Below are 23,509 nucleotides of genomic sequence, written 5' to 3'. Positions count from 1 at the left end.
TCAGTCAGTTCTTTCTTTCTTTCTTTCTTTCTTTCTTTCTTTCTTTCTTTCTTTCTTTCTTTCTTTCTTTCTTTCTTTCTTTCTTTCTTTCTTTCTTTCTTTCTTTCTTTCTTTCTTTCTTTCTCTCTTTCTCTCTTTCTCTCTTTCTCTCTCTCTTTCTCTCTTTCTCTCTTTCTCTCTTTCTCTCTCTCTTTCTCTCTTTCTCTCTTTCTCTCTCTCTTTCTCTCTTTCTCTCTTTCTCTCTCTCTTTCTCTCTTTCTCTCTTTCTCTCTTTCTCTCTTTCTTTTTTTTTTTTTTACTCCTGCACTTGGTGATGCGTCTTGGTTGCGTGCCTCGGACTGCGCCTGGTGTGTGATGGACCTCTGGAGGTGTCTGTGTCCCCGGGGTGCAAGAGGACACCAGCAAGCTTAGGTAAGAAAAAGTCTTATTTTTCATTGAACATTTACATTTTGTGTATGTTTTTAATGGGACCGAATGTAGGCTACTAAAATGGAATAGATCACTTTCCTTGGTCTGATTAAAACTTTGTCTAATGCAAGTCCACATGGCGAAGGTTATTGCTTCACGAGTGGTATTGTTGCTATTATAACAGATTGCGGGTTGCCTCGCATTACTGTACAGTTGATAATGAAATAAATACCCTTTTGTTCAATGCCGATCATCATGTGATCATAAGACGATCTATTTGATCATGCAATTCCTTTTGCTTTTCTTTTCCTCAAGCAGGACTTGATTTGGGCAGAGTGGTTATCATTATTTATTTTTGTTGTCATGACAACATTAATATAAATTATAAATTGTCATCACATGGGGAAAGACGTTTTTAATAACCTTGTCCAAAGAGGTTTTGTTGTTACCCACATGACAACAACCGGCCTTTCTGCCAGTCTGCAGGATTGTGCAAAAACCGCTGCGTTCCACTCAAGTTTTTTTTGCCAGAAACGCACGCACGCACGCACTCGCTTGGAACTTATTGGTGTATACGAGTCTTAAAAATAGGCGCAAAGTGCACCAATTGTCTAATGTTCATAATGTCTTGCTAAAGTTAAAAGCTAAGTTTTTGATGGAATTTTATTGATCCATAAGCAGACAGGGGCAGAGAGTGGTGACAAAAGGCAAGCGAGTGATTGCTCCTTTGATCTCTGAGTCTATTAATGTTTGAACCAACTTCGGTTGTCAGCAGAGCCTATCTATCAGCCTGATACGAGCTGTGGGACACATCTCCGTCTCATTTCTACCACAGATTTATAATGATGATGATTAATAATACATCTAATTTATGAAGCACCTTTTATCGAAAAGAAAATCTCAAAGTGCCCCAGAGGGCTTTTTTTCCGCAGACTGCAGGCAAGAATGATTTTTTTTTTTTTTTTGCAGATACACACAGCTTGACGCAGACAAAAACAGGGTATTTTGCGCTGTTGTGGGAATGAACACAGATGTCTCAATTTTCCGCCACACAGAACAGCACATGTCCTTCCCTTTGAAGTGTGTAGTGTGTAGGATGCTCAGTAGTCCTTGACATGGCAGAAGGCAGAAACGGATTTGCTAATGCTCTGTCTGCTGTCAATTGTACTCCACAGTGTCCATTTCTTCGAAATACATTTTTTTTTTTTTTAAATTTGCTGCTTTTCTATCACCTATTGAGTGAAATTACTTTGGCATATATACATACTTGCTGAGTGAAGGGTGGGAGGGCGAATGAAAGCCACACTTTCGCTTCTTTATTGAATAGGTCAGTCACTCTGTGCTTAATACTAATAGGAGAAATGGTATTTCTTTTTCAGATCATTTCAATGGGAAATAGTGAATTAATATAAAAGTTAAACTTATTTATCAAGGTAGTATTCTATGGTGACATGAACGTTAAAGTACTAACATAGCACAGGAGATGAGTGAATAGCCAAGGTCGGTCCATTGTAGCAGCTCTTTAACTCTATCATATCCTCACTGAATATTCTCTATTTCTATTGTACATGCCTGATGTCACGGTCCACTGCTGAATAGTCGGTAATCACTCCTGGTGTTATTTGATCTTCCCGCTGTGAAATACCTGACGTGATATGTGTGATATGATATAACTCATGATTGAAAGCTGCAACATCTGCTCTTGTCAGAATATCGATAAGCAGTTTGACGATTACTGCTAGTCACTTCAGACATACTACTGTTCAAGCATAACAGAATATGCTCCACTATTGTACTTGCCAGTTCGAAAAAAAAAAAGAAACACAGTACAACACGCAATTGCACTCGAAAATGTTGTTGTAGTTCTTGCTGATTGAAAGCTGATTGTTTTGGGGGTTTTTTTTGCAGCGGCTTCGCAGCCTTGCTGATGTGTTTGGAATGTGAAACCGACTCATGTGAAAGCTTGTCCTGAATATTTCATATCTGTTTTCTTTGTCTGATCTTCCATTTGATCTGCTTCTGTTCTTTATTCATTAGTGTGTTCCGGTTCTGCTTGACTGATCATGCATGAGCACTCTTGTCACGCCTCTCTTACGCAAAGTCACTATATCATTGACAAGCGCGCAGTGTTAATGCTGGTTAAAGTGTTTATTTCATTGTTCCTGAGTTGTTGCTTGTTTACACTTAGCCATGATGAGCTTGATCTAGTCAATGATGGTCTAGTGGTGCCCATAATCAACATTGCTACGTTTCCCATCCCGTGATGGTGTGAATGTGAGTGAAAAAGGTTGTCTTTTTCTATATGTGCCTGTTGCCTGACTGGCAACCAGGTCAGCGCGTAAGCAGCGTCCGCCTTTTGCCTGAAGTCAGCTGGCGCAGCATCTCGTGACCCTGAATGGGATGAACAGTATGGAGGATGGATGAATACATTTGTTGCACATGCAGTATTAGGATTGCAGGTTGGATTCCTTCCTTTTCTCCATTATTCTCGCTTTAGAAAAACAACTTTTTAGTGACAAGTACAGTAAAGAGGCGTGCTATGCTCGTGTGTGTATGTTCAATGCATGCGTGGTGAGAGAAGGTCTGCGCTACAAACAGAATTGTTTATTTAATCAACACAGACTGAGACTGGCCTTTGACGCATGTTGTCTCCCTCACACGCGCGTGCATGCATGTATGCACAGTTGCACACACATGAACACACGCACGCACGCACACACACACGCACACGCACACACACACACACACACACACACACACACACACACACACACACACACACGTGTCTCTTCATGACAAAATCACATTAATAATGTTCCTCCTAGTCCAAAGCTGATGTCACTAATTTGTCTGTAAATGACCACAGGGAAAAGGAAGTCATGTTTGCCCGTTGCCGTGCAGCAAAGAGAAAGAGACTTGCAGGATATATATTTTTTCCACACTAGTGAAATTGAGGTGCATTTTCATATCTCTATATATAGTTATGTAAATCTGTGCCCAGGCAATCGCTGAAATTCATAATTTTACACGAGCAGAAAACTGATAGAAAAGAAGCCGCAGCTCATTCAAGTCATTCACTTCCCTTATTAACAATTTTTTTTTATGGTTTACAGTGTTTAATTTTTTTTGATAGCAATGACATTCATGAGGCACATTCCATGTTAGATATTAACATATTTTACACTTGCTTGGCGATCTAGAATTGTACTTGTGAGCACATTTGAGTCTGCAACATAATCTCATCTTGCAACATTATGCAATTAAAAAGGGTATTTAAATCCTACAAATGACTATTTATAGCTTGTGCTTGACCCCATGTTGAGGATTACGTTACTTTCTTGCAAACGTTATCGGAATGACAACAGTTCACTTGTTGAGTCTGCTTAATGCTCTCAACCACTGCTCCGTTTGCCCTCTGGAATATGCAAATTAATACCGACCTGGAAAATGTTGTAGCACGAGTTCATGACAGCACATTCTGTTATAATGTAGTCAAGGCGGTCCATGTTAATGTGTTATGATGTTTGCGCATGTGTTACACGTTGTTTGTTTGCCAAAATTGTTACTACTCCACACAAATCTAATCCTCATTGTGCTCGCCAACGCCTCTGCCTGCCAGTGAAATGGAAAAGCTGGAAAATCTCTGTCACATTCATGATGCACCTGCGTCATCTGTCACCTCATCTCACCTCTCTTTGCATCCAAGTCTCTCATGTGTCCTCTTCGCTCCATAGTCGTGATCATCTTTGCTGCCTGATGAGGAATGGCGTTATTCACATTTCCCCTTTGCTCGAAATGAACCATCTTTCTGTCCTCCACTACATTTCTCAGTTTCTCCCATTTTTCTGATGGCTCCTTTTCAAATCACCTCTTTTCTTTATTCCTCAACATGCTTTCACGCATTCTGAGCATAAATTTGATAAAGCCATTTACCTCTGATGCGTCCATTAAATCTCAAATAATTTTTCCCTTGTGAAATTAATGGAAAGGCTGAGTTCTTTTGTTATGTGTGTTTTTTGAATAATGGACACAGCACTCAGTAGTATTTTACTTTATAAAAATATGCATTGTTCCCTCGCTGCATTACAATTTACCTTTTGCGGTCTTGCTGTTATTGGATTTTATGGGAGGCGTCAGTGTATTATGCTTTTATTCATTTATTTATTTTACTGTGTGTGAATAATACACGGCAAATGGAGTGTGTCTGTCTTCTTGTGCTACTGCACTGTTTGTGTACAAATATCCACTGCTTTAAAGTGTTATTACCTTCACATGATTTGATTTGCATTTGCCCGTTAACCTTTTCGAGGAGTGACTGAAGTTACATGCACTGCTGCCACCATAGGGGGGGGCCCTTCATTTTTCTTTTACTATTAGGTTTCGCTTCTTTGAATGTTTGTCCTGTATATCATTCCAAATCCAAGTTGCAGTAGAAGACTCAGCATAAGTGCAACCAAGCAATGTCTGCCAAGCAATGTCAGTGGTGAAACTTTAAACTTCAGTCAATACATATTTGATATATTTTTAGATATTTCTTCATTCATCCTGTTTCCAAACCGCTTGTCCTCACGAGGATCTCGAGTGTGCTGGAGCTTATACCAGCTGACTTAGGGCAGTAGGTGGGGTACACTTAGATCTGGTCGCCAGCCAATTGTGGCACATAGAGACAAACAAACATTCACGCTAACAATCCAAATTTGGGGAGGCCTGCTATGCATGTTTTTGGAATGTGGGAAGAAATCAGAGTACCCAGAAGAAACCCACACAGGCACGGGCAGAACATGCAAACTCCACACAGGAAGGCCAGAGCCGAAATTGAACCCCACATCTCAGAACTGTGAGGCGGATGTGCTAACCAGTGTGTCACCGTTCCGACCTAAAAATAAAGAATTGAATAATTTAGGGGGGGGGGGGTAATCCAGGGGCTACTTACAGTGTGTTTTGGGGCCCAATGGCAGCTGAGGCATTGTCCATCCCTGACCAACAGTATAAGAATACTTTGACATAGACATGAAGGTAGTGGTCTTATTTCTGTGGATTCCAATTGGAACTTAATAATTAGCTGATTTTTTGAAATGTATTTTCTGAAGTATATTAAAGAAGGCATATATCTTTAAAAAGAACCAACAGAGGAATGGTGGAAATCTTTGGATAGGCCTGACTTAGAACAGGAACCGTTAGTTACATTCATGGAACATGTAATTACAGTTGAAGATGTAATAAGAGGACATAATATTCTATAGTGTGAATGGCTGACATGGAAAGGCAGGTGAATAAGTGGGAAGATGATGAGAGACAAATATCAAATGCAGTCTCTGCAAATAAATCAAGTGGGACATTTTGTACATGACCATAAGATATTTTCTCAAGTGTTGCCCTTTACTCCCACAAGACAAGATTTGAGAATGGATAATTTGGCTGCTGTGTGCAAGTATGTGACTGTCTCCTAACAAGTGCACATGGATCGGATTTGACAAGTAGACATTTATACCGTCTGGGATATCACTTTTCATGTCTTTCAGTTACTCCCAGTTAATGTTTTAGTCATGCTGCTTGTTCGTTGTCATGGCTCCTGTTGTTTTGACAGCCATTATCGCTCTTGCATAATGGGCACTTCCAATAATGCTGCTAATTGCAGGTCAGGTTATAATGAAAAGAATCAAACAATGTTGGTTACGCTGAGTGAATGGAGGAATCCGACAGATCAGTGACATTCTTTCAGAATTTACACACCTCAGAGGAAGCGAGAGAGAGAGTGGGGAGCACACAGAGTAATGCAATGCCAATTATTTTTTTCTCTGTTAGACAAGGCAATTGTGTGAGCACTGCAGAAATATGCTGAAAATTATTCTCGGTGGTCATATTAGTTTATTTTTCTGCAGCTTCATTTACATTCATCTATACAAACAGGGGCGAGCAGTGGGCCACCATCTTTGGGGGCCATCCACAGCAATCGCCACAACCCCACTTAAGCATTATTTTCTGCGCCATGTCCAATTAGCAAACGCAATGGAAATGGACAATGATGCATCAATGTAGATATTTAAAAACAAGACGTTTATGGCTAGAATCGTCATTTACCATATTAGCAATGTATGGAGCGTATTCCTGATTAGTTTAATGTCATCCTCATTGAAAAATAGATATTTTATTTTAAAAAAACAAGGACATTTCTAAGTGACCCCAAACTTTAAAATGGTAGTCTTTACGAACAACAAAAATCTTTTTGTCTTTTTCTTAAGTCGAAAAACACAAAGCATTGAAATTTACAACATACTAAACGTTCACTTAAAGAATAGATAGGTACAGTAGATGGATGGGTGTATACAATAAAATTAGGTGCAACCCCAAGTTTGTGTTATCAAGCAAAATATACAAAATAGGAAATAAGATGATGTGAAATAAATTCTGCAACGCAAATAGCAGAAAAAATTCTGGATGAAATAACTCAAGCAGCGACTTGTTAATAAACAGCCTCGAGCTCGGAGAAAGAAGCGAGTTGTAGCCATCAAAAGACAAACATTATCACTCATGGGAGCAGCACATCATCACCAGATTACTAAATTAAATTTACTAGTTGAATGTACAGATCCATACATGTGGCGCATACAGCGACCGCGCTGACAAAAGTAAATACCCCACAAATGCTTACTTTAATTTCACACATGATAGGTTAGCAGTAGCGCTGCACATTATATTCAGGCAATTAAAATTATTTACATTGAAGCAATTAAAATGTAGCATTTACATAATAATGCAATAAGCAAAAATCTTAATTAGTAGTATAAAAGTAATAGTTTTCTTTGATAATTCCCTAAGGGTGTGAATCTTAGTAAGTAATACACACAATAATACAGTCAGCACAGATGGTAGAGCTACGAAATGTTTTTGGTGTTCCACCAATATTAGAAGGCATTGCTATAGGGCAGTGCTTCTCAATTATTTTCTGTTACGCCCCCCCCTAGCAAGAAGAAAACTATTCGCGCCCCCCCCTCCCCACCGTGACTATCCTAACTTGTCTTGTAAGTCGTAAAATGTTGCACTGTCGCAAACGTCACAGAAGTAACAATGAGAGCGCCACTGCCCCCTGCTGTGAAGATTCGCAATTACACTTTATTCTAGTACTGCCAAAAAAACAAGCCTGTTCCCCAGGGTCACACGCACCCCCCCAGGAATAGCACCGCGCCCCCCCATTTGAGAAGCACTGCTATAGGGGATCACATCAACACGCTTTTGAAGCTCAATTTACTTTCATTTAAAATGAACACTTTTACCTTTGGTTTGTGTAATCAGAAGCTGTCAATCCCAAACCTGTGAATAATAGTAATAAAAATAGTAATAATACATCATTATTATGATTTATTTATGTATTCACTTATTTATTTATTTGTCTGGCATTGAGGCATTTTATGCATGCACTCTAATAGTTTTTTTTTTCCCTGCAGCCAAGCCCAAAGTGAAAAATGATACAGTATGTATTGATCAGTCATACTCATATGGATACAGACTTTATGAAGCGCTGACAGACTTTAGATAGCTCCAGTACACCACTTATAATCTCAAACTATGCGCTCCTCAAGCATGTGTGTATGTATTTATTTTGCGGAACATTAATATGACAATAGGCACGCCCGCGACCCCGTGGGGACAAGCGGTGCAGATAATGGTTGGCTGGATGGATTAATAGGACAGTAAATTCAGTTTATTACATCTCACGTGATCAGATGGGATTGTGCTGTGAAAAGGTACCAGCTGTATATTGCAAATACTTTGTTGGTTCACATCTGCCATGCAAGCCACTGCATAATATAAATGAGATGTAATAGGTTTTGTGTTTGTGTGTCTAATGTCCATGGGTGAAGGATTGTTGATTTATGCATCGGATACATGGGAACATATGCTTGAAAATTATGCAAGCGCGCCCCCATGTGCGTGTGTGCCGTTAGTTAGTGGGTGCACGCTTTATCACTGCTGATTAGGTGGAGAATTAAGTTTCATTAGCTGTTAGCCACACACATGCCCACTTGTTATTTTAAGGGCCATCATAGAGTCCAACATGTGAACTAATGTCGATTATCGTAGCGCTTCATTTGTTCAGGGAGGCATCAAACATTATATTTTCCATCTCAAAGGTTTCTATCCTCATTTAGGGCTTTGCTGACAAGGGACGGGGTATAAACCATTCACACTTAAATCCTCACCTTTGGACAATTTTTTATATTGATGGATTGATTGATTGATTGATTGATTGATTGACAACTTTTATTCCGAACATTCAAATACACAAACAATACCGAGCTTCCCGTTTGCTATCAGACAAAATCCCATCATAAAACCAAATGAAATTGAGGAAGCAAAATAAACAGAGAAAAAAAGAGAGAGAAAAAAAGATATTCGGAAAGGAGTGAGAAAAAGCATAGCTTTCGAGTTTTCAATGAATGAAACGTATATTTTAAGACTCCTTAATTAACCTCCAGAATTCTTTACTCCAAGACAATTTGGACAATTTTTTGTAGGAACAATAGGTCTCCTTTTTGTTTGAGGAAGATGTAGCTTATTGCTAATGTGTGGGTTTTTTTTTCATCATAATATTCAGAATGTATACAGAAAAAGGCTTTTTTTGTCTTTGTGACTTTTATCTATAGAGCAATTTCTTTTTACAACTTATTATAGGTACACAGACATCGAGAAGTTAAGTCTGAAAGCATTGAAAGTAAGCCTGCAATGTAATCACATTGAGTTAACAGAAGATATTAAAGGAAAAATTAATGACCGAATTTTGTTTTCAGAAAATAAATTTAAAAAAGAATCATTAAGAAAGACATGACTCATTTAGAAAGAAATAAAACTAATGTAAAAAGTCAAATTAAATAAAAATGGGTTGAGCTGATTGAACCCTTGATAGCATTTGAGAATTAAAAAATAGCCATAAAATGGTCAGTTTAAGAATTTTAACTACTGCATACTCCATGCACTTCTCATTGCCTGTTGCCATGGTAACACATTCTCTGACAATACAATTCAATCTCCAAGCGGGACTGATGACTAATTCACTTTAGGGGGATAAATTTGCATTTCTGTCATGTTTCATATAGTTTATTACTTTTAGTTAGTACGCTTGCTCAACACAAAGTAATGGTTGACACGTTGGGTAGAGGAAAGCTTGAAGGTGATGCAGTGGTTAGGATTGCAGACGTGGAGCTCGCGGGTACTCCAACACATGCTTAAATTTTGTCATTGGGAGGTGCACTCACTTCGTTCAATGTCACAAGCCCCCTGAGGGTCATATGTTATCATGATCAACAATGGTAGTTTGAATTTAAACTAGTGGATCTCAAACTGGAGTCCTTGGTTCCCTGCAAGCCAGCAAAATCATTTTCTTTGACACTGGCTGGTGAATATGTGCACACGCGGGCGCAGTATCAGAAGACAAGTTAAAATGACCTATGGTCACACTATGATTAAAAATTCAAATCATTAGCATTACAAGGATAACTGTGGTGCCGATAGTTTTTTTTCCCTTTTGGTGTTGGCACGGGACGGGTCAAGGATATCTCAGCACTCCACATAACAAATTTATAAAAAAACAAGGACAGTTGGAAATGTGGAAAAACAGATCAGAAAATACCCAAAAATCAATTATCTGGCCTTGCACCTTGCTGGAGTTCATATTTCGGGGGGGGGGGGGGGGGGGGGGGGGGGGTCATTGCCTCTGCAATTCTTGTCACTACAGGTGACACATTAGTGATGAGCACATCCTTCTCTTAGTGAGGCCATTTGAATCCCGGCTCTCAAATTCATTTGCGTAGTTTAAACTTGAGCTTTCAAGCAAACTTACGACCATCGTGAGGATCAGCAGTATGAAAAATCAATGAATGAGTGGATATTGTTAGAACCATAGGCTGTTCCTTGGATACAGCGCTTGAGTTCATAAAATGTCTTAACAACTAAATATAACCAACTTTAACTCAAGAGTTGGAATTGTCAGCTAAATATGCCGCTCATAAATGTAGAATTGCTCTTGTGAGTGTGTCAAAGTCCAGAAGAATGTTGGTCTTGACTCCTGAGACTTTGCAGTCAGTCTGCCCACCCCCACCCCCCCCAGACTGAAGAAGCATCACCCGCACGACAGCTTTCCTAACACGTGATGAGGTGCCGTTGGTCCAGGCACTTGATGTGCACTTGCTCACCTTTTCCACAGCAACACCGTTGATAGTCAGAGGGTCATGCTGGGTTTGCTTACTAGGTTTCTCATCACTGCTGATGTTGTTCCTCAGCAACTCTGTTCTCGTTGGTCTCAGCATATCCTTCTCTGCTAATTGATTGATGGCCTGACAAAGAAGGTAACAAAGTTCAGAGGTCGACGTTAAAGTTTATTTATACACACACACACACACAACAGCACAATTACTTGGAAGGGGAAAACATTTTATATGTAGCTTGGCTTTGAAACATCTATTTTTGTTTGTGACACCAGCCTCGAACCTTTCTGACACAGCTCGTATACTTTTATATTTTTGCAATTGGGCAGTCATTCACCTGCGCAAACAACCAGTAATGGAAAAGACAACCACCGCGGTTGTAAAGACGCAATTTTATTAAAATTGTGTCGTAAAAAAAGCGACATTCTATTCAGGCTGAATATTGCTTGTGATGAACCCATTTGACTTTATGTCTAATCGTTCTTATTTTACATCCAAATCTGCACTGAATCGATGGACCTACAAATATGAAAACAGCTTTTTCCAGTGCAATGTCACCCACCCTGTTTTAAGTTTGTGTCCAACATCTTGCGTGTGTTTTCATCTGGGTACCGCGATTGTCTTATTAAACAGCAGATGTGCTGTCATGTATGTAGAAATAACACACACATACACACATGCACATGCAGACAGAGGAACACACTCACAAGGACTGTTGTGTCCCTTATGTTGGCAGTTGTCACACTTGAGATTATGTGGTCAGCATTGCATGACAGACAGGACACACACTCTTATCCACACATATATTCGGGTATGTTTGTGTACGTCTGTCCAATATCTGAACTTGCGTTTTTGCTTGTTTTCTGGCTTCTTGATGGACACTAACAATGTATGGAACAGGGCAAACCTTCCTCTCCTTTGTCTTAATCTTAGCTCTGTCGTTTTCCTTCCTTATCTACGTTCACGATAAACTGTTAAAAAGTTCTTCACAACCATTGATTGGACGCTTGCCTTTAAACATGACATGACACCGGCAAACGGAAAAAGAAATCCCTACAATTTTCCACTGAAAGGTTTGTTTCAGTTCAGCAACAATATGGTTTGTAACAGTAAACCCTGATGTGGCTGGTGTTTTCACTGCAGGCTGTGTGGATAGAAAGCGGATAGCTGAGTCAGTTATGTACAGTGTATGCCCAGCATGACACAATGAAACCTGCCTATTAATTCAACAAAGAAGAGGAACAGTAAGCAAAAGACAACAATGGAAGATGCCCCTCTATTTATCTTTATGTGACTGCTGATTATTTTAATCTTTCCATGAGGAGTTTGATGATTCTCGGGAAACTGTGCTGATTTTAGTTTTACCAATTTTGTGCCATTAGATATGAAAAATGATTGTGGTTCTTACTAAATTTTGTGAGAGTTCACTTTTCCTGGATATCTTATGTGTTTACTCATGCAGTGCAAAATTGTATCTCCACTAACCAGCTCTCTCCTTCCACTTTGTATTTAATTAGTTATTTATTCTAAGTATATTTATTTGCCAGATTTTTGCTTCGTCTGGTCTGCGTCAAACAATTGTTTCTTGTACTCCATCTGCTTTGCTTTACATTTGTATTTTATGCAAAAAATTTGCATAATTGTCGCAGGACACACATAAACAATCATAGACCAACCATTCTCACTTACGTACACATAAAAACAATTAAGACAAGCCAAAAAATAAATTCAAAATCAAATTTAAAATGATGGGGGATGCAAGTCCAGTTTTGCAATCACTGCCGTCTGGGTGGTACTGCAAATCGTCGACAAAAATGTTTTATAAGTAATATGGATGTGTGCGTACATACTATGCAAATGCATGAAGCTCTGCCAAATGCTGGTTCATTGATGATAACCTTCCAACAGATCACCTTGATCCACGCACTCACCAATATGCACACAAAGAGAAATCGATGTTACTGTTTGTGATCCTTCTTATACAGACTCTTATTCGTACCCATTTTATTTCTTTCATTTGCTTGTATACACTCTTTTTGAACTTAGGCACACATTACCTCATAAATGACATTCAGTCATTGCAAACTGCAGTGCATAAAATGAAGATGTGCTCATTATGCAATTTGTGCTGTTTTTAAAACGATGTTGCATGCCCTAGGCTGAAAAAGAAGCAATATCCTAAACGGATATGATGACTTCCTTAAATCACTGTTTGGGAAAAGGAGCAATCGAATGTAACATTATTGTTTGCAGTTTGGAAAGATAATATTAGCCTAATGTTAAACGGTAGTTTAAAAATTGTGATTGAAAAGCAATTGTCATTTGGGACCATAGCAACATGACTAAATAAAATTGTTGTTACCTTTATCCGTAGCTATCTTATGGCTCCATCTTCTGTTTATGCTTTTGTGGTCCTTTTCAGTCTGCAAACAAATGATGCACTGTCTGAAAATTATCAACTGTAAGAACATGTCATTGACATTTGTGTTTCAAATAAGAACTGCATGTTGTTTTGAAGAAGTAGAATGTTACAGGAGTCGACAATACCGCATTGACATTTGTCTCGAAGATGTTTTGAAGTGAAGGTGACAATTACCGGGACTGAATAGGTATTGATGCCTACGCATCGAGATGTCGATGTGTGTCTCAATGTCAAGACTGGGCAAACAAAGGTGAAGACAAACACATTGGAACAGAATGGAATTTGAAACGTTTTAGCCAAAAATGTTTTCACACATAAGGTGTTTTTTGCAGAAACGTTTCAGATTCCGTTTTGTTCTCCAACTTCGTATGTGAAGATGCCTGACCAGTGTCTCTAAATCATACCACGTCTCCTGTCTTCAGAGGCATAGCTGGTAAAAGTCATGTATTTTTTTTTTTGTAGCCATCCATTCCCTTTTTTTTTTCAGCCTGGTCTCATTTGGGATAACTTATGTCCTTACCTTAACTCAACTAATGAACTTTTTATTTTATTTTTTAGCCAATTATAATATTTATTGTCAGCCAGCCTTGGTAGCAGTGAAAGACTACATTTGGAGGAACAAAGACATGCAGCATGATGAGTGAAGTGGGTCTTTTAAAGTGGAAAGTCGTGACTCAACTTTATACGTCAACATAACCAATGGGGAACCTTGGCCAGTAGCGTATCAGCATAAGACACAAAAACCTTTTGAAATTCTTGAATGTGTTGAAGTCTAGAAAATCACATCTGCACAGTTTCAAATGACGTTCTCAAGGGAGGGAAAAAGTAGGCAAAAATCGGAGGGTCACATCAGACAAGGCAACGCGTCTTTATTTTAAAAAGCACATACAAAATGTATGTCAATGTGCTTCACATAGTTAAAAGTAGCCTAAAACATTTAGCAACATTAACATAGAAAAGAATACATTTTTAAACACAAAGTAAAGAAATGAAAGTAGCTTACTAAAATGACAAATAGAACATGCAGTGTAAGAGATTTTTGGAGAAAAGTATTTTAAAAATGCTTTGAAAGACGTTAATCATAGGTATGGATTTATAAATATGTACTTGGTCCTGAACTCACTTCACATTTGTGCGCAGCATAACAGCCAAATGCTGCTTCACCATGTTTGCTTTGAACTCTGGGCTTAACTAATTGTCCCAAGTCTGCAGACCTCAGAACTCTACATTCTTTATGTTTCATGATAATTTCTTTAATTTAATCAGGACCTAAACCATTAAATCATCTTACCGGCGGCGTGGGGCCTCCAAATTCTTCTCTGCTGTTATTTGTGATTCTTATCCGTGCTGTCTGACAACTCGCTCCCCATGGTGTGTCCAGGACCGACAGTGAAATCGGGCCCGGAGCGCCTCATGTGTGGGGCTTCCTCCTCTGTGTTCTCGTCCCCACCTTCCTTCATCCTCCCAGCTTCAGTGGGATGTCCCAGGTGGGTCTCCTCTTGGCCTTGCTCGTGCTCTGCAGCTGCACAAAGGTACGACCTCCGTCCTGATTCTGAGCTCCACAATCACACTCGAGCGAAGGTCAGGACATTAACCCTTGCCACAGGTGTCTTCAGCCACATCCCTAGAGCGTCTGAAGGAACAGTGGAGCAGCTACAAGAACCAGTGTTTAGACTTTTTAAACTCTGTACCCCCCACAACAGGTGAGCCCTTCTCTCCCACTGCTTTGGAAAGAATGCAGACGAATGCAACGACTGCTTTTGCCAATTTAACGTGCTGTGATGCCAGCAGGGGCAGTGTGTAATAGGACCTTTGACCAGTATGCCTGCTGGCCTGATGGACTCCCTGGAACCACAGTCAATGTCTCGTGCCCTTGGTTCTTGCCATGGCATTATAAAGGTCGGTGTTTTTCTGAATGGCATCAAAAGAAATGTGCGAGTGTGTGCCATCTTTGTGCTCAAAGGTGAAGGCGGAGAATAATGAAGACGGCAAAGGAATCAAAACAATTGCTGTTGATTTGAATTGGAGAATAATGAAGACGGAGAGAGAATCAAAATATTTACGATTAATTTGCATAACTCATTAATTCAAATAAGCCTTTGTTTAAAAAGAATTAGTGGCTCAAAAGTGATTAAATAAACAGACTACATTCAGGATCACCATATACTTCCGATTTTTTGTGTCAAAGCTGACACCCTTTGAATAAGACTGGCAATGTTTTGTCCTTCCACAAAAATAATCCACAAAAAGGATGAATGTATACTCTTCTATGTACATAAGAGCCCTATTTTCATAGTCAGCTCAAGTTAAGATGGTTTTGCACATGAGTGGTTTTCGTTCTTTTGATTGTTTTGTAGACATGCGCAGAGAGAAATGGGCGTCGTTGTGGGAGATTTTCTTCCCAGTCAGTGGAAGTAGATGATGTACAATTTTAAATATTTTTGTGATAATAATGAATCATTCTCTGACTAAATAATTGTCATTGGGTAATTATCTGCGGCACATGGCAATCATGGACACTAGGATGTGGCACAGTGGTTGGGAATCACAGAGCGACACTAATTAATTCTCTGTTAGTGGAAAAACGATTTTACTCTTCTTAATGCAGTTGGCTTATTTCTTCAGACTCTGAGCTGTTTGAGAATAAGTAGCGGCTCTCCTTGTCCTCCACTTTCTTGACTTCCAAACATTAACAGTGGAATCGGTTTTCTATTTTGTCACCAAGGCCAGTGTTTTGGGGGAGAAGCAAGGACAGAAGATAACAAAACACCAAAAAAGAATGTTCTAAAATGAAGACTTTTTATATTTTTTTAAGATCATCTTTTTCTACATGTGCCCTGAGATTGACTGGAATCCAGTCCAGGCTGTAGTCCAAAAACTCACAGAAGATTTGATTTCTTGCAAACCTGAGCAGGATAAGTGGTATAGAAAACATAATGCTTGGATGGATAATTCACTTTAGAAAAAGGGTCATCTCTTGTCCGTGTCTTTCATGAGCATGGACAAATGTAGCAATTGAATAAGTCCAGAAAATCCGAGTTATCGAAACGAAGGCTTTCTTTCACAGTTGCACGCTTAGTTTGTGTCGGTCCTTTTGAGTCAATGTGGCTGAAAGGAGCCCAGAGCTCATATAGAGACTATTGTTACCATGTCATTACCTAATTACTTGGTCAAGCTTCACACTATGGTGATGATGAATATGCTTTTGAGTTAATAAGTATACCGTAATTTTCGGACTATAAATCGCGTTTTTTTTCATAGTTTGGGTGGGGGGGGGCGACTTATACTCAGGAGCGACTTATATACATATATATGTTTTTTTTTTTACTTTTTTGGGCATTTTATGGCTGGTGCGATTTATACTCCGGTGCGACTTATAGTCCGAAAATTACAGTATATAATTTCAAGGACTACGTCTATATGATGATTTAGTTTTTTAATGTCTATGTTCATGTTTTTATGTGTTTTATTTTGACTTTAAGTTTTTTCATAAAATCCCAGTTGACTGTTCTATGCAAAACTACTGTATATTTTAAAATCTAATACAAAAGAAGTTGAATTGTTATATTGATGCAATCAGCCACATAAAAAAAGAGATCACCTTGTTTGCTTCAATGTTTTGTTCATTTTATTGTATATCAAATGTGAACTGCCTTAAAGTATCATTTTTGGCACTACATTGCCAAGCTATTTGTGTAAGAATTGATAAAGTGATTTTGGTTTTAGAAAATGTCTCTATCAGCTCTTAAATTCAACTCTCTTGAGCTATTTTTATTCCATTGGTCCAAACAAATGTACGTTTAGTTATACAATGCTTTTAAAATGAAGATTAAATTGAAGGAACAAGGGTGGTCTCTTAATTTATTGTGGGGGTCCTCATCATGTACGTATGTGCTTGTTTGAACAGTCCAGCAGGGTTTGGTGTACAGATTCTGTGGCAAAGATGGTAGATGGGCCCAGAAGAATACCAGTGAATGTGAGGATGACCCTGGCCAGGTGAGTGCGCATTCGTCCGTGTTACAAATGATGCATGCTAATGTGTGACTGCTTTAAGGCAGTTTTAAATCACAGATGGGCAGCTAATATTAGGATAGGCTGCAGTATAAAGTCTATGTGAAATTTTTGTTCATACAGCTCTTTTCTATAGGGAGTAAAAGCTTTGCATGATGATAAAGCCCCACCTCTGCTTTGTTTACAGCAGCAGTATGGTCGCATCCTCAGTCAGTTTCGGATCATGTATACTGTGGGATACTCACTTTCTCTGGGAGCTCTGTTACTGGCCCTGGGAATCCTCATCAGCTTCAGGTAAAATATCCAGTGGAACAAAACAAGTGTAGGAGGAAGAAACAGTTGTAAAATCATAAACCTTAGCCAGAACAATGGAAGCTAGAAACTAATCTTAGACGGGAGTCAGGTATGAGGACTGAGATCCCACTAGATAGGGTTGCAATGAGAAGAAAAGTGGCAGGATGAGTTGAACCTTATCACACAGTTTCAACTCTACACCAGGAAGCTGCACTGCATGAGGAACAACATCCACATGAACTTGTTTGCCTCCTTCATCCTGAGAGCCGTGTCCATTCTGGTCAAAGATGCCCTGCTGACCCTTACGTTGGACCCCAGGGGCAGTGGTGAAAGTCGGGTTCAAACCTGGATCAACATACCGGTTAGAGAACTCGCATCACAGCAGCCTCTAGGAGAATTTGGTACCTTGGCAGTTAAGCTCATTTAATGACATTACAAGGAGATAAAATTCACTTAAAGCACTTTGGTCAATAAAATCAAAGGTCCCAATGGAGACGAATTTATAATAAGCATCAAACAAAAATAACAAAAAATCATCTTGGTGTAGGATTGACTATATTTAAAGCTACATTGGAAAAGGAAAAGACCATCAAATAGCAAAAAAAAAATAAACGTTTTGAACATTTGAACTATTTATTGCACACACACATTTATAATGCATACATTATTAGTGTTGACAGCAGCCCTGCTTGGTTCACTGATAATGTAGACCACTTAAATAAGTGAATAGGGGTTGCCATAGCAATGACAGTTCGCCTTTTTGCTGCAATTTTATTTTAATGTAAATTTTTCATATTGTTGTTTTTATTATGTAACTATTCAAACAAGAAGTGACATGTGCACACTAACACACACACACACACACACACACACACGCGCGTACTGCAACCCCAGACACACAAACACACATTCCTTTGAGATCACACTGAAATGACCATGATCATGAGGCAATTGACTCTGATGAATGAGCAAGAACAAAATGAAAGCACAAGACTGAACATGGTTGCAGTTCTTGACGTATTTGTCCCCCGCTACTGTGCAGGCTGTCATGTGGTGTCGGGGCGCTATGGTGATGATGCAGTACACCGTGATGGCCAACAACTATTGGCTGCTGGTAGAGGGCATCTATCTGCACAGTCTGCTCGTCATCACCGTGTTTAGTGAGAAGAAGTACTTTTACATTTACATGGCCATCGGTTGGGGTAAATAGCATTTTTTTTCGCATTATCACATAATAATACTCTCTGAGTCATCATTAACTGGCATGGTTATGTATCATATAAACTGGAGTAAAATTATTTTGGAATTTTTGGTAGGCTTGTAAAATGCAAGTAGGCCCAGTAAAAAAAGTTCTTCAATGAGGGCTAATCGATGATGTGTTCCTTTTTATGCCTTTATAATGTTTTTCTTTAGATGATCCAACCCTGACATTTCTCCTTCATTCTCAGGAGCACCGCTCGTATTTGTTTCACCCTGGATCACAGTGAAGTACCTCTATGAGAATGAAGAGTGAGTCATGTTTTTCAATGGGATTGTATGCCTCTCTAATCTACCTTTAGCAGAAATGTTAATTTCATGTATGCACAGATCCTACTAAAACACCGACTAAAGCGTGTCTGTGTTTCTTTTGTATGTGTGTGCATGCCTTTGTGTGTGTGCGTTTGTGTATTTGTGTGTGTAGGTGCTGGGAGAGAAATATTAACATGGGATTCTGGTGGATCATTCGTTCCCCGATATTGGTTGCTTACCTGGTAAGTCTATTCACTGTGTCTATCTTTGTTTTTGTGTGGCAATATGTGAATCAAGTACAGATGGCAGGAAAAAAAGTACCGTATTTTCCGGACTATAAGGCGCACGGAAAAACCTCAAATTTTCTCAAAAGCTGACAGTGTTGATAGTCCGGTGCGCCTTATATATGGACCAAATTCCTAAATCTAAACTGGTCCGAAGCATTGTGTCACGAATTCAATCATAAGTGGCCCGCTGAAGACTATGAAACATGAATCAAAAAGACTATGGATCATTATTTTGTGATTATAAAGTAATTTGTTGCCTCTGAAGTTGAAATAAAAAAGATAAAATGGAGAATGATTTGGTTTGTATTAAAAATCTGACGTGATGCATTAATGGTGCGCCTTATAGTCCGGTGCGCCTTATATAAGGACAAAGTTTTAAAATGGGCCATTCATTGAAGGTGCGGCTTATAGTCCGGAAAATACGGTAAAGCGGTTCCTTAGGAATCAGGTTGAAAATCCAAATTTTAATATGGTGTTGACAAAATAGGTTCTTATTATTTTACGTATTGAAGAACAAGTTTAAGTGGCATTTTAACATGATTACTGCCATGTGACAAAACAACATTTACAAATCATTACGAGGTGGCTGTTATGATATCATCTCAAACTGCAACGCTTATAATCAATCTTCTTGTAATTAGACTAATGATGATATCTTGCATAAGGAAATGGAACAAAGTAACGCCACACACAGCAAAATGGGCACATGCACACACTCACGTACTCACACACACACACACACACACACACACACACACACACACACACACCGCAGACAGTCAAGCACCCTCTCTGAATGACAACCCACATTAATTGATAGAAAGCGCATGTTGTTAGCTTTCCACTTGTGTTTATGTTGGTGTGTTTATAACAGATTCAAGATTCAATGTGTTTTTGTGTCCACTTGACCAATCACATTTCGAGCGTTTCTAGGAAGTGTACCCGAACAACATTTCCCATGAAAGGCACAATTTTTACACACAGACTCACATATGAAAAGATATTTTCCAGTAATTAATGTAGTGTGTTTTTCGAGATCATATGGACTGTTAATGAGTATTTGAGTATGTGTATCTATTTACCCATGTTGTTCTTTTTCTCCATGGTAACTCTGTGTTTGCGTATGTGCAAGTGCATTTGTGTTGCATGTGAAACTGGACAGGAAGTACTGGGAGTAAGTGTAAGTGTTATGAAATCAAAGGAACCCAGATACAGTCACTGTCTATTGTCATTGCAGATAAATTTCTTCATTTTTGTACGAATCATCAAAATCTTGATGTCTAAACTCAGAGCTCATCAGATGAGATACACAGACTACAAATTCAGGTTAGATTTTTTTTTTTAATGTAATTTCATTGTCGACTTGCTGCTATTCATGGGGGAAAGGGATCGGACCAGACCATGAATAGTAATTTTTCACAAATAATTGACAACTCCCTAAGATTGATGTCAGATGTAGATATAATTGCCTTGGGCAGATGACCTATGGCTTGCAACAGTGAGCCACAAGGCAACATTCCAACAAAAAACATGCAACCGAATTCAAATAAAGAGGATAAAACATACTATTCCTAACTAAGGCCGATTTTATTCTGTTTGTGCTTAAGTCTTTATTTTTTACACGCCTGGCTAGCACACCTTCAAGTTGTGGCTATTCTTCCATCCAGACATCTGACACACCTTCCTTGCGTAAGTTGGAAGTTTGTGTACGGCCACCAAAGAGGCGTGCTTCCGTGAAGGTGGCCCCAATTTCCAGAGCGTGGAGTTTCCATGAGAGCTGTGAATTCCATAAAAATGCATTTGTTAAGTTAAATTTTAGTGTGACATTAACTTGCATTGTAGATCTAGAAGTTATCTGAATGGTCACAGACTACTTAGAGGGAGCATCTGTTTTTGCATTTTGCTAAATCCAATAAAAATAACTTAATAAGATTCAAGCTGTGCTCATGACTGAGCGCTGGTTTAGAGCAACATGCATTTGCACACATTTGTGTTGCTCGTGCCTCTCCCGTGAGTGAGCCACTTTAACGGATTTCGATCAGCATAGATTAAATGAAAGCAAATGATTCAAATCTGACTAATGGCTCCATTACGAGGACTCCAATTATTGGTGAGCAACGCGTTCAAAGACCCAGCCTGCAAAAAGGTGATACAAAAAAAGTCCCCAGCACTGAACTCTTCTTTTTTCGCCCTAAATGTTAATATTTGGCCATGGACATAATGTTGTCGGGACACATTAGTGCAGTCGGTGAACCCCTGAGACGCTGAAGCTCGAGTCAGCTGATCGGCGGGTGACAGCTGCGACTGTGACAGCTGTAATGACTCCAAACATTCAATATGATGTTTCACCTTGGGGCGCTGGCCTTACTCAGCCTCTGGAGTGTGCAAGAGGAAAGGCACCTCAGTCTATGAGAGAAGGCGGCATAAGTGAGGTATCAAGAGGAGGGCTCAAGAATGCTCATTTCAGGGTCACTCCCTTTATTTATAGTGTATAAGTAACACACTTAAGTCCACGGGAGGATCTGAGCAGCCAGAAAAGTGTGCAGCTGTGCGCCTTTCCTGACTTAAGCACACACGAGAATGTACCCCAAATGGCACGCAGCCAACAGCTGTAGCCTATATTAGTATAGTACACATGTATTAAATGGGAACGACTAACCTGAGCCGTGAGGCAACTGTCTTGCAGACACTTCAATGGTTTAGCCCAGGGGTGGGCAAACTTTTTGACTCGCGGGCCGAACTAGGTTCTAAATTTGGACCGGAGGGCCGGACAAGGAGCAGATGGACGTAGGCGTTGTGTGAAGTCATATAAGCGACCTGTAAAGGTCATTGCATAAAAGATCTTGGCCTTTAGTAGGTAGTAAAGCATGGATATTCCAAACAATTTTTTTGAAAACAAATGCATTTATTAACAGCATTAAAAAAATAATAATTCACTAAAAAACTGCTATCAGTGATTCTCATAAAATACGACACTGTTATTATGAATAACAATCTCCATCACTTCAGTGCCTGCAGGTCAGATTAATGAAAGATGTTTATCTTATGAGATCACATCAAACGGCAAACATTCTGACCAAATATATCATCTTGAAGAATCGGTGAAAGCATACATCCAAATAAAGTAATCAAAACAGCAACACGGTGAGGGGTATCTGAAAATCAGAGCAGAGTTTTAACTCGCAAACACCTGGTAACAGAGGTGAGGAAACGGGAAACACCTCCTTAAAGTAAGCCTTAAGAACTTTACAGGTTAAGATTAGTCGCAAATAGGGGGTGCATCAATGTCCTTGAGCATCCTGCATTGTTTGAAAATGAGAATGGTCGCTAGTTTCAATCCCTGCTATGTGTACAAATCATATTCAAAATGCATTTTTTTACAATAAACTTGAGAGCCTCCCGTTCATTTTCAGTGGGAACAGTGTTGTTGGTCTCCCTTTTTTGCTAGTGCGTCATAGTCTGGAGTAAAATTTGTTGTGGCAATTCTTAGGCGAGATCCGAGGTGTTGGTCCGTTTACCTTGATCTGTGACGGGTTGATGTTGATGTGGCTGAACGTCACGTCGCGTACGTCGAGCCAAATTGTCCACTCTTTTTTAACATTCGGCACTCACTTCTTTTTTTCGGGCCACTCATTTTAATGGAAGGATTCCAGGGGAAGGTTTGTGGGTGGCTTTAGCGCAAAACTGCATCTGAAAGCTCAGCGCGCGAATTATAAGAATGCTGTCGTCAAAGCCCACGCTCTAAATTCGGGACTGATACGAATAGAGCGAGAGTGCGCCAAGTCCGTACTACTGAGTACGTACACGCACTTGTGAGTGTGCACCGAGCTTTCTGACACGGCTTCCGGTAGTAAATGCGCAGGCGAGCGCTTCGCCATCTACTGGGAAAACGCAGTCATTGCAGGCAAAATGGCCCAAAAAAAAAGGTTTAATAATACAATTTGTTCAGGGTTGGCGGGCCGGATTAAACGGTCCCGTGGGCCGGATGTGGCCCGCGGGCCGTAGTTTGCCCACCCCTGAGTTAGAGTTATAGACCAGGAGAGTAATGTGTTTCGGCTGCTCAAAGTAAATATACACTTCACAGGAGAAAGTATTTATCTTGGATGGAATACACACCACATGCTGTGTTTTATTGATGTAGTAAAGGCACATGCACTCGGATTCTATTTTAGTAAAGAGCCCTATTCAGTGTTTCTATCTATTATACCCACAAATACAAAACGTGCAATTTCCAATCTTAAAAAGATATAATGACTTTTCATTTCAATCTGACTTGGTTTAAATATGTGCAGAATTTAGATCTATCCGAGATGACCATTATGATTGTCAGCGGTACTGCTGTAAAGGCTCAGAGGACTGCAAACAGAAATTCCGTT

The 23,509-nt window shown here is 39.4% G+C and overlaps 1 protein-coding gene across 5 annotated transcripts; it reads left to right on the top strand.

Annotated features, from left to right (window-relative positions):
• Positions 1-203: 203 nt before the first annotated feature.
• On the top strand, positions 204-23,125 carry LOC133150841 (glucagon receptor-like). 5 transcript variants are annotated; one of them, XM_061273405.1, is made up of 11 exons: positions 204-411; positions 14,414-14,564; positions 14,639-14,735; positions 14,824-14,931; positions 16,940-17,028; positions 17,234-17,337; positions 17,542-17,698; positions 18,380-18,539; positions 18,786-18,846; positions 19,019-19,088; positions 20,371-23,125. In XM_061273405.1, the coding sequence occupies exons 2-11, from the start codon at positions 14,511-14,513 to the stop codon at positions 20,476-20,478; spliced, it is 1,008 nt and encodes a 335-aa protein (XP_061129389.1). In that variant the 5' UTR covers positions 204-411; positions 14,414-14,510; the 3' UTR covers positions 20,479-23,125. The 5 variants fall into 5 exon arrangements, with proteins under 5 accessions (XP_061129389.1, XP_061129388.1, XP_061129387.1 ...); XM_061273404.1 differs by having other exon boundaries at positions 205-411; positions 14,821-14,931; positions 20,371-23,121; XM_061273403.1 differs by having other exon boundaries at positions 207-411; positions 17,231-17,337; positions 20,371-23,116.
• The last annotated feature ends 384 nt before the right edge of the window (positions 23,126-23,509 follow it).

Source organism: Syngnathus typhle, linkage group LG3, assembly GCF_033458585.1.
Source record: "Syngnathus typhle isolate RoL2023-S1 ecotype Sweden linkage group LG3, RoL_Styp_1.0, whole genome shotgun sequence".
NCBI classification, from domain to species: domain Eukaryota; kingdom Metazoa; phylum Chordata; class Actinopteri; order Syngnathiformes; family Syngnathidae; genus Syngnathus; species Syngnathus typhle.
This window is presented reverse-complemented; position numbering and strand designations above follow the sequence as displayed.

Excerpts from the sequence above, each read along its gene's own strand:
- LOC133150841 (XM_061273402.1), top strand. The coding sequence starts at position 14,511 with ATGTCCCAGGTGGGTCTCCTCTTGGCCTTGCTCGTGCTCTGCAGCTGC. Across the intron at positions 14,736-14,820 it reads CTCTGTACCCCCCACAACAG|CAGGGGCAGTGTGTAATAGG; the intron begins GTGAGCCCTTCT and ends CTGTGATGCCAG. Across the intron at positions 14,932-16,939 it reads CTTGCCATGGCATTATAAAG|TCCAGCAGGGTTTGGTGTAC; the intron begins GTCGGTGTTTTT and ends TTGTTTGAACAG.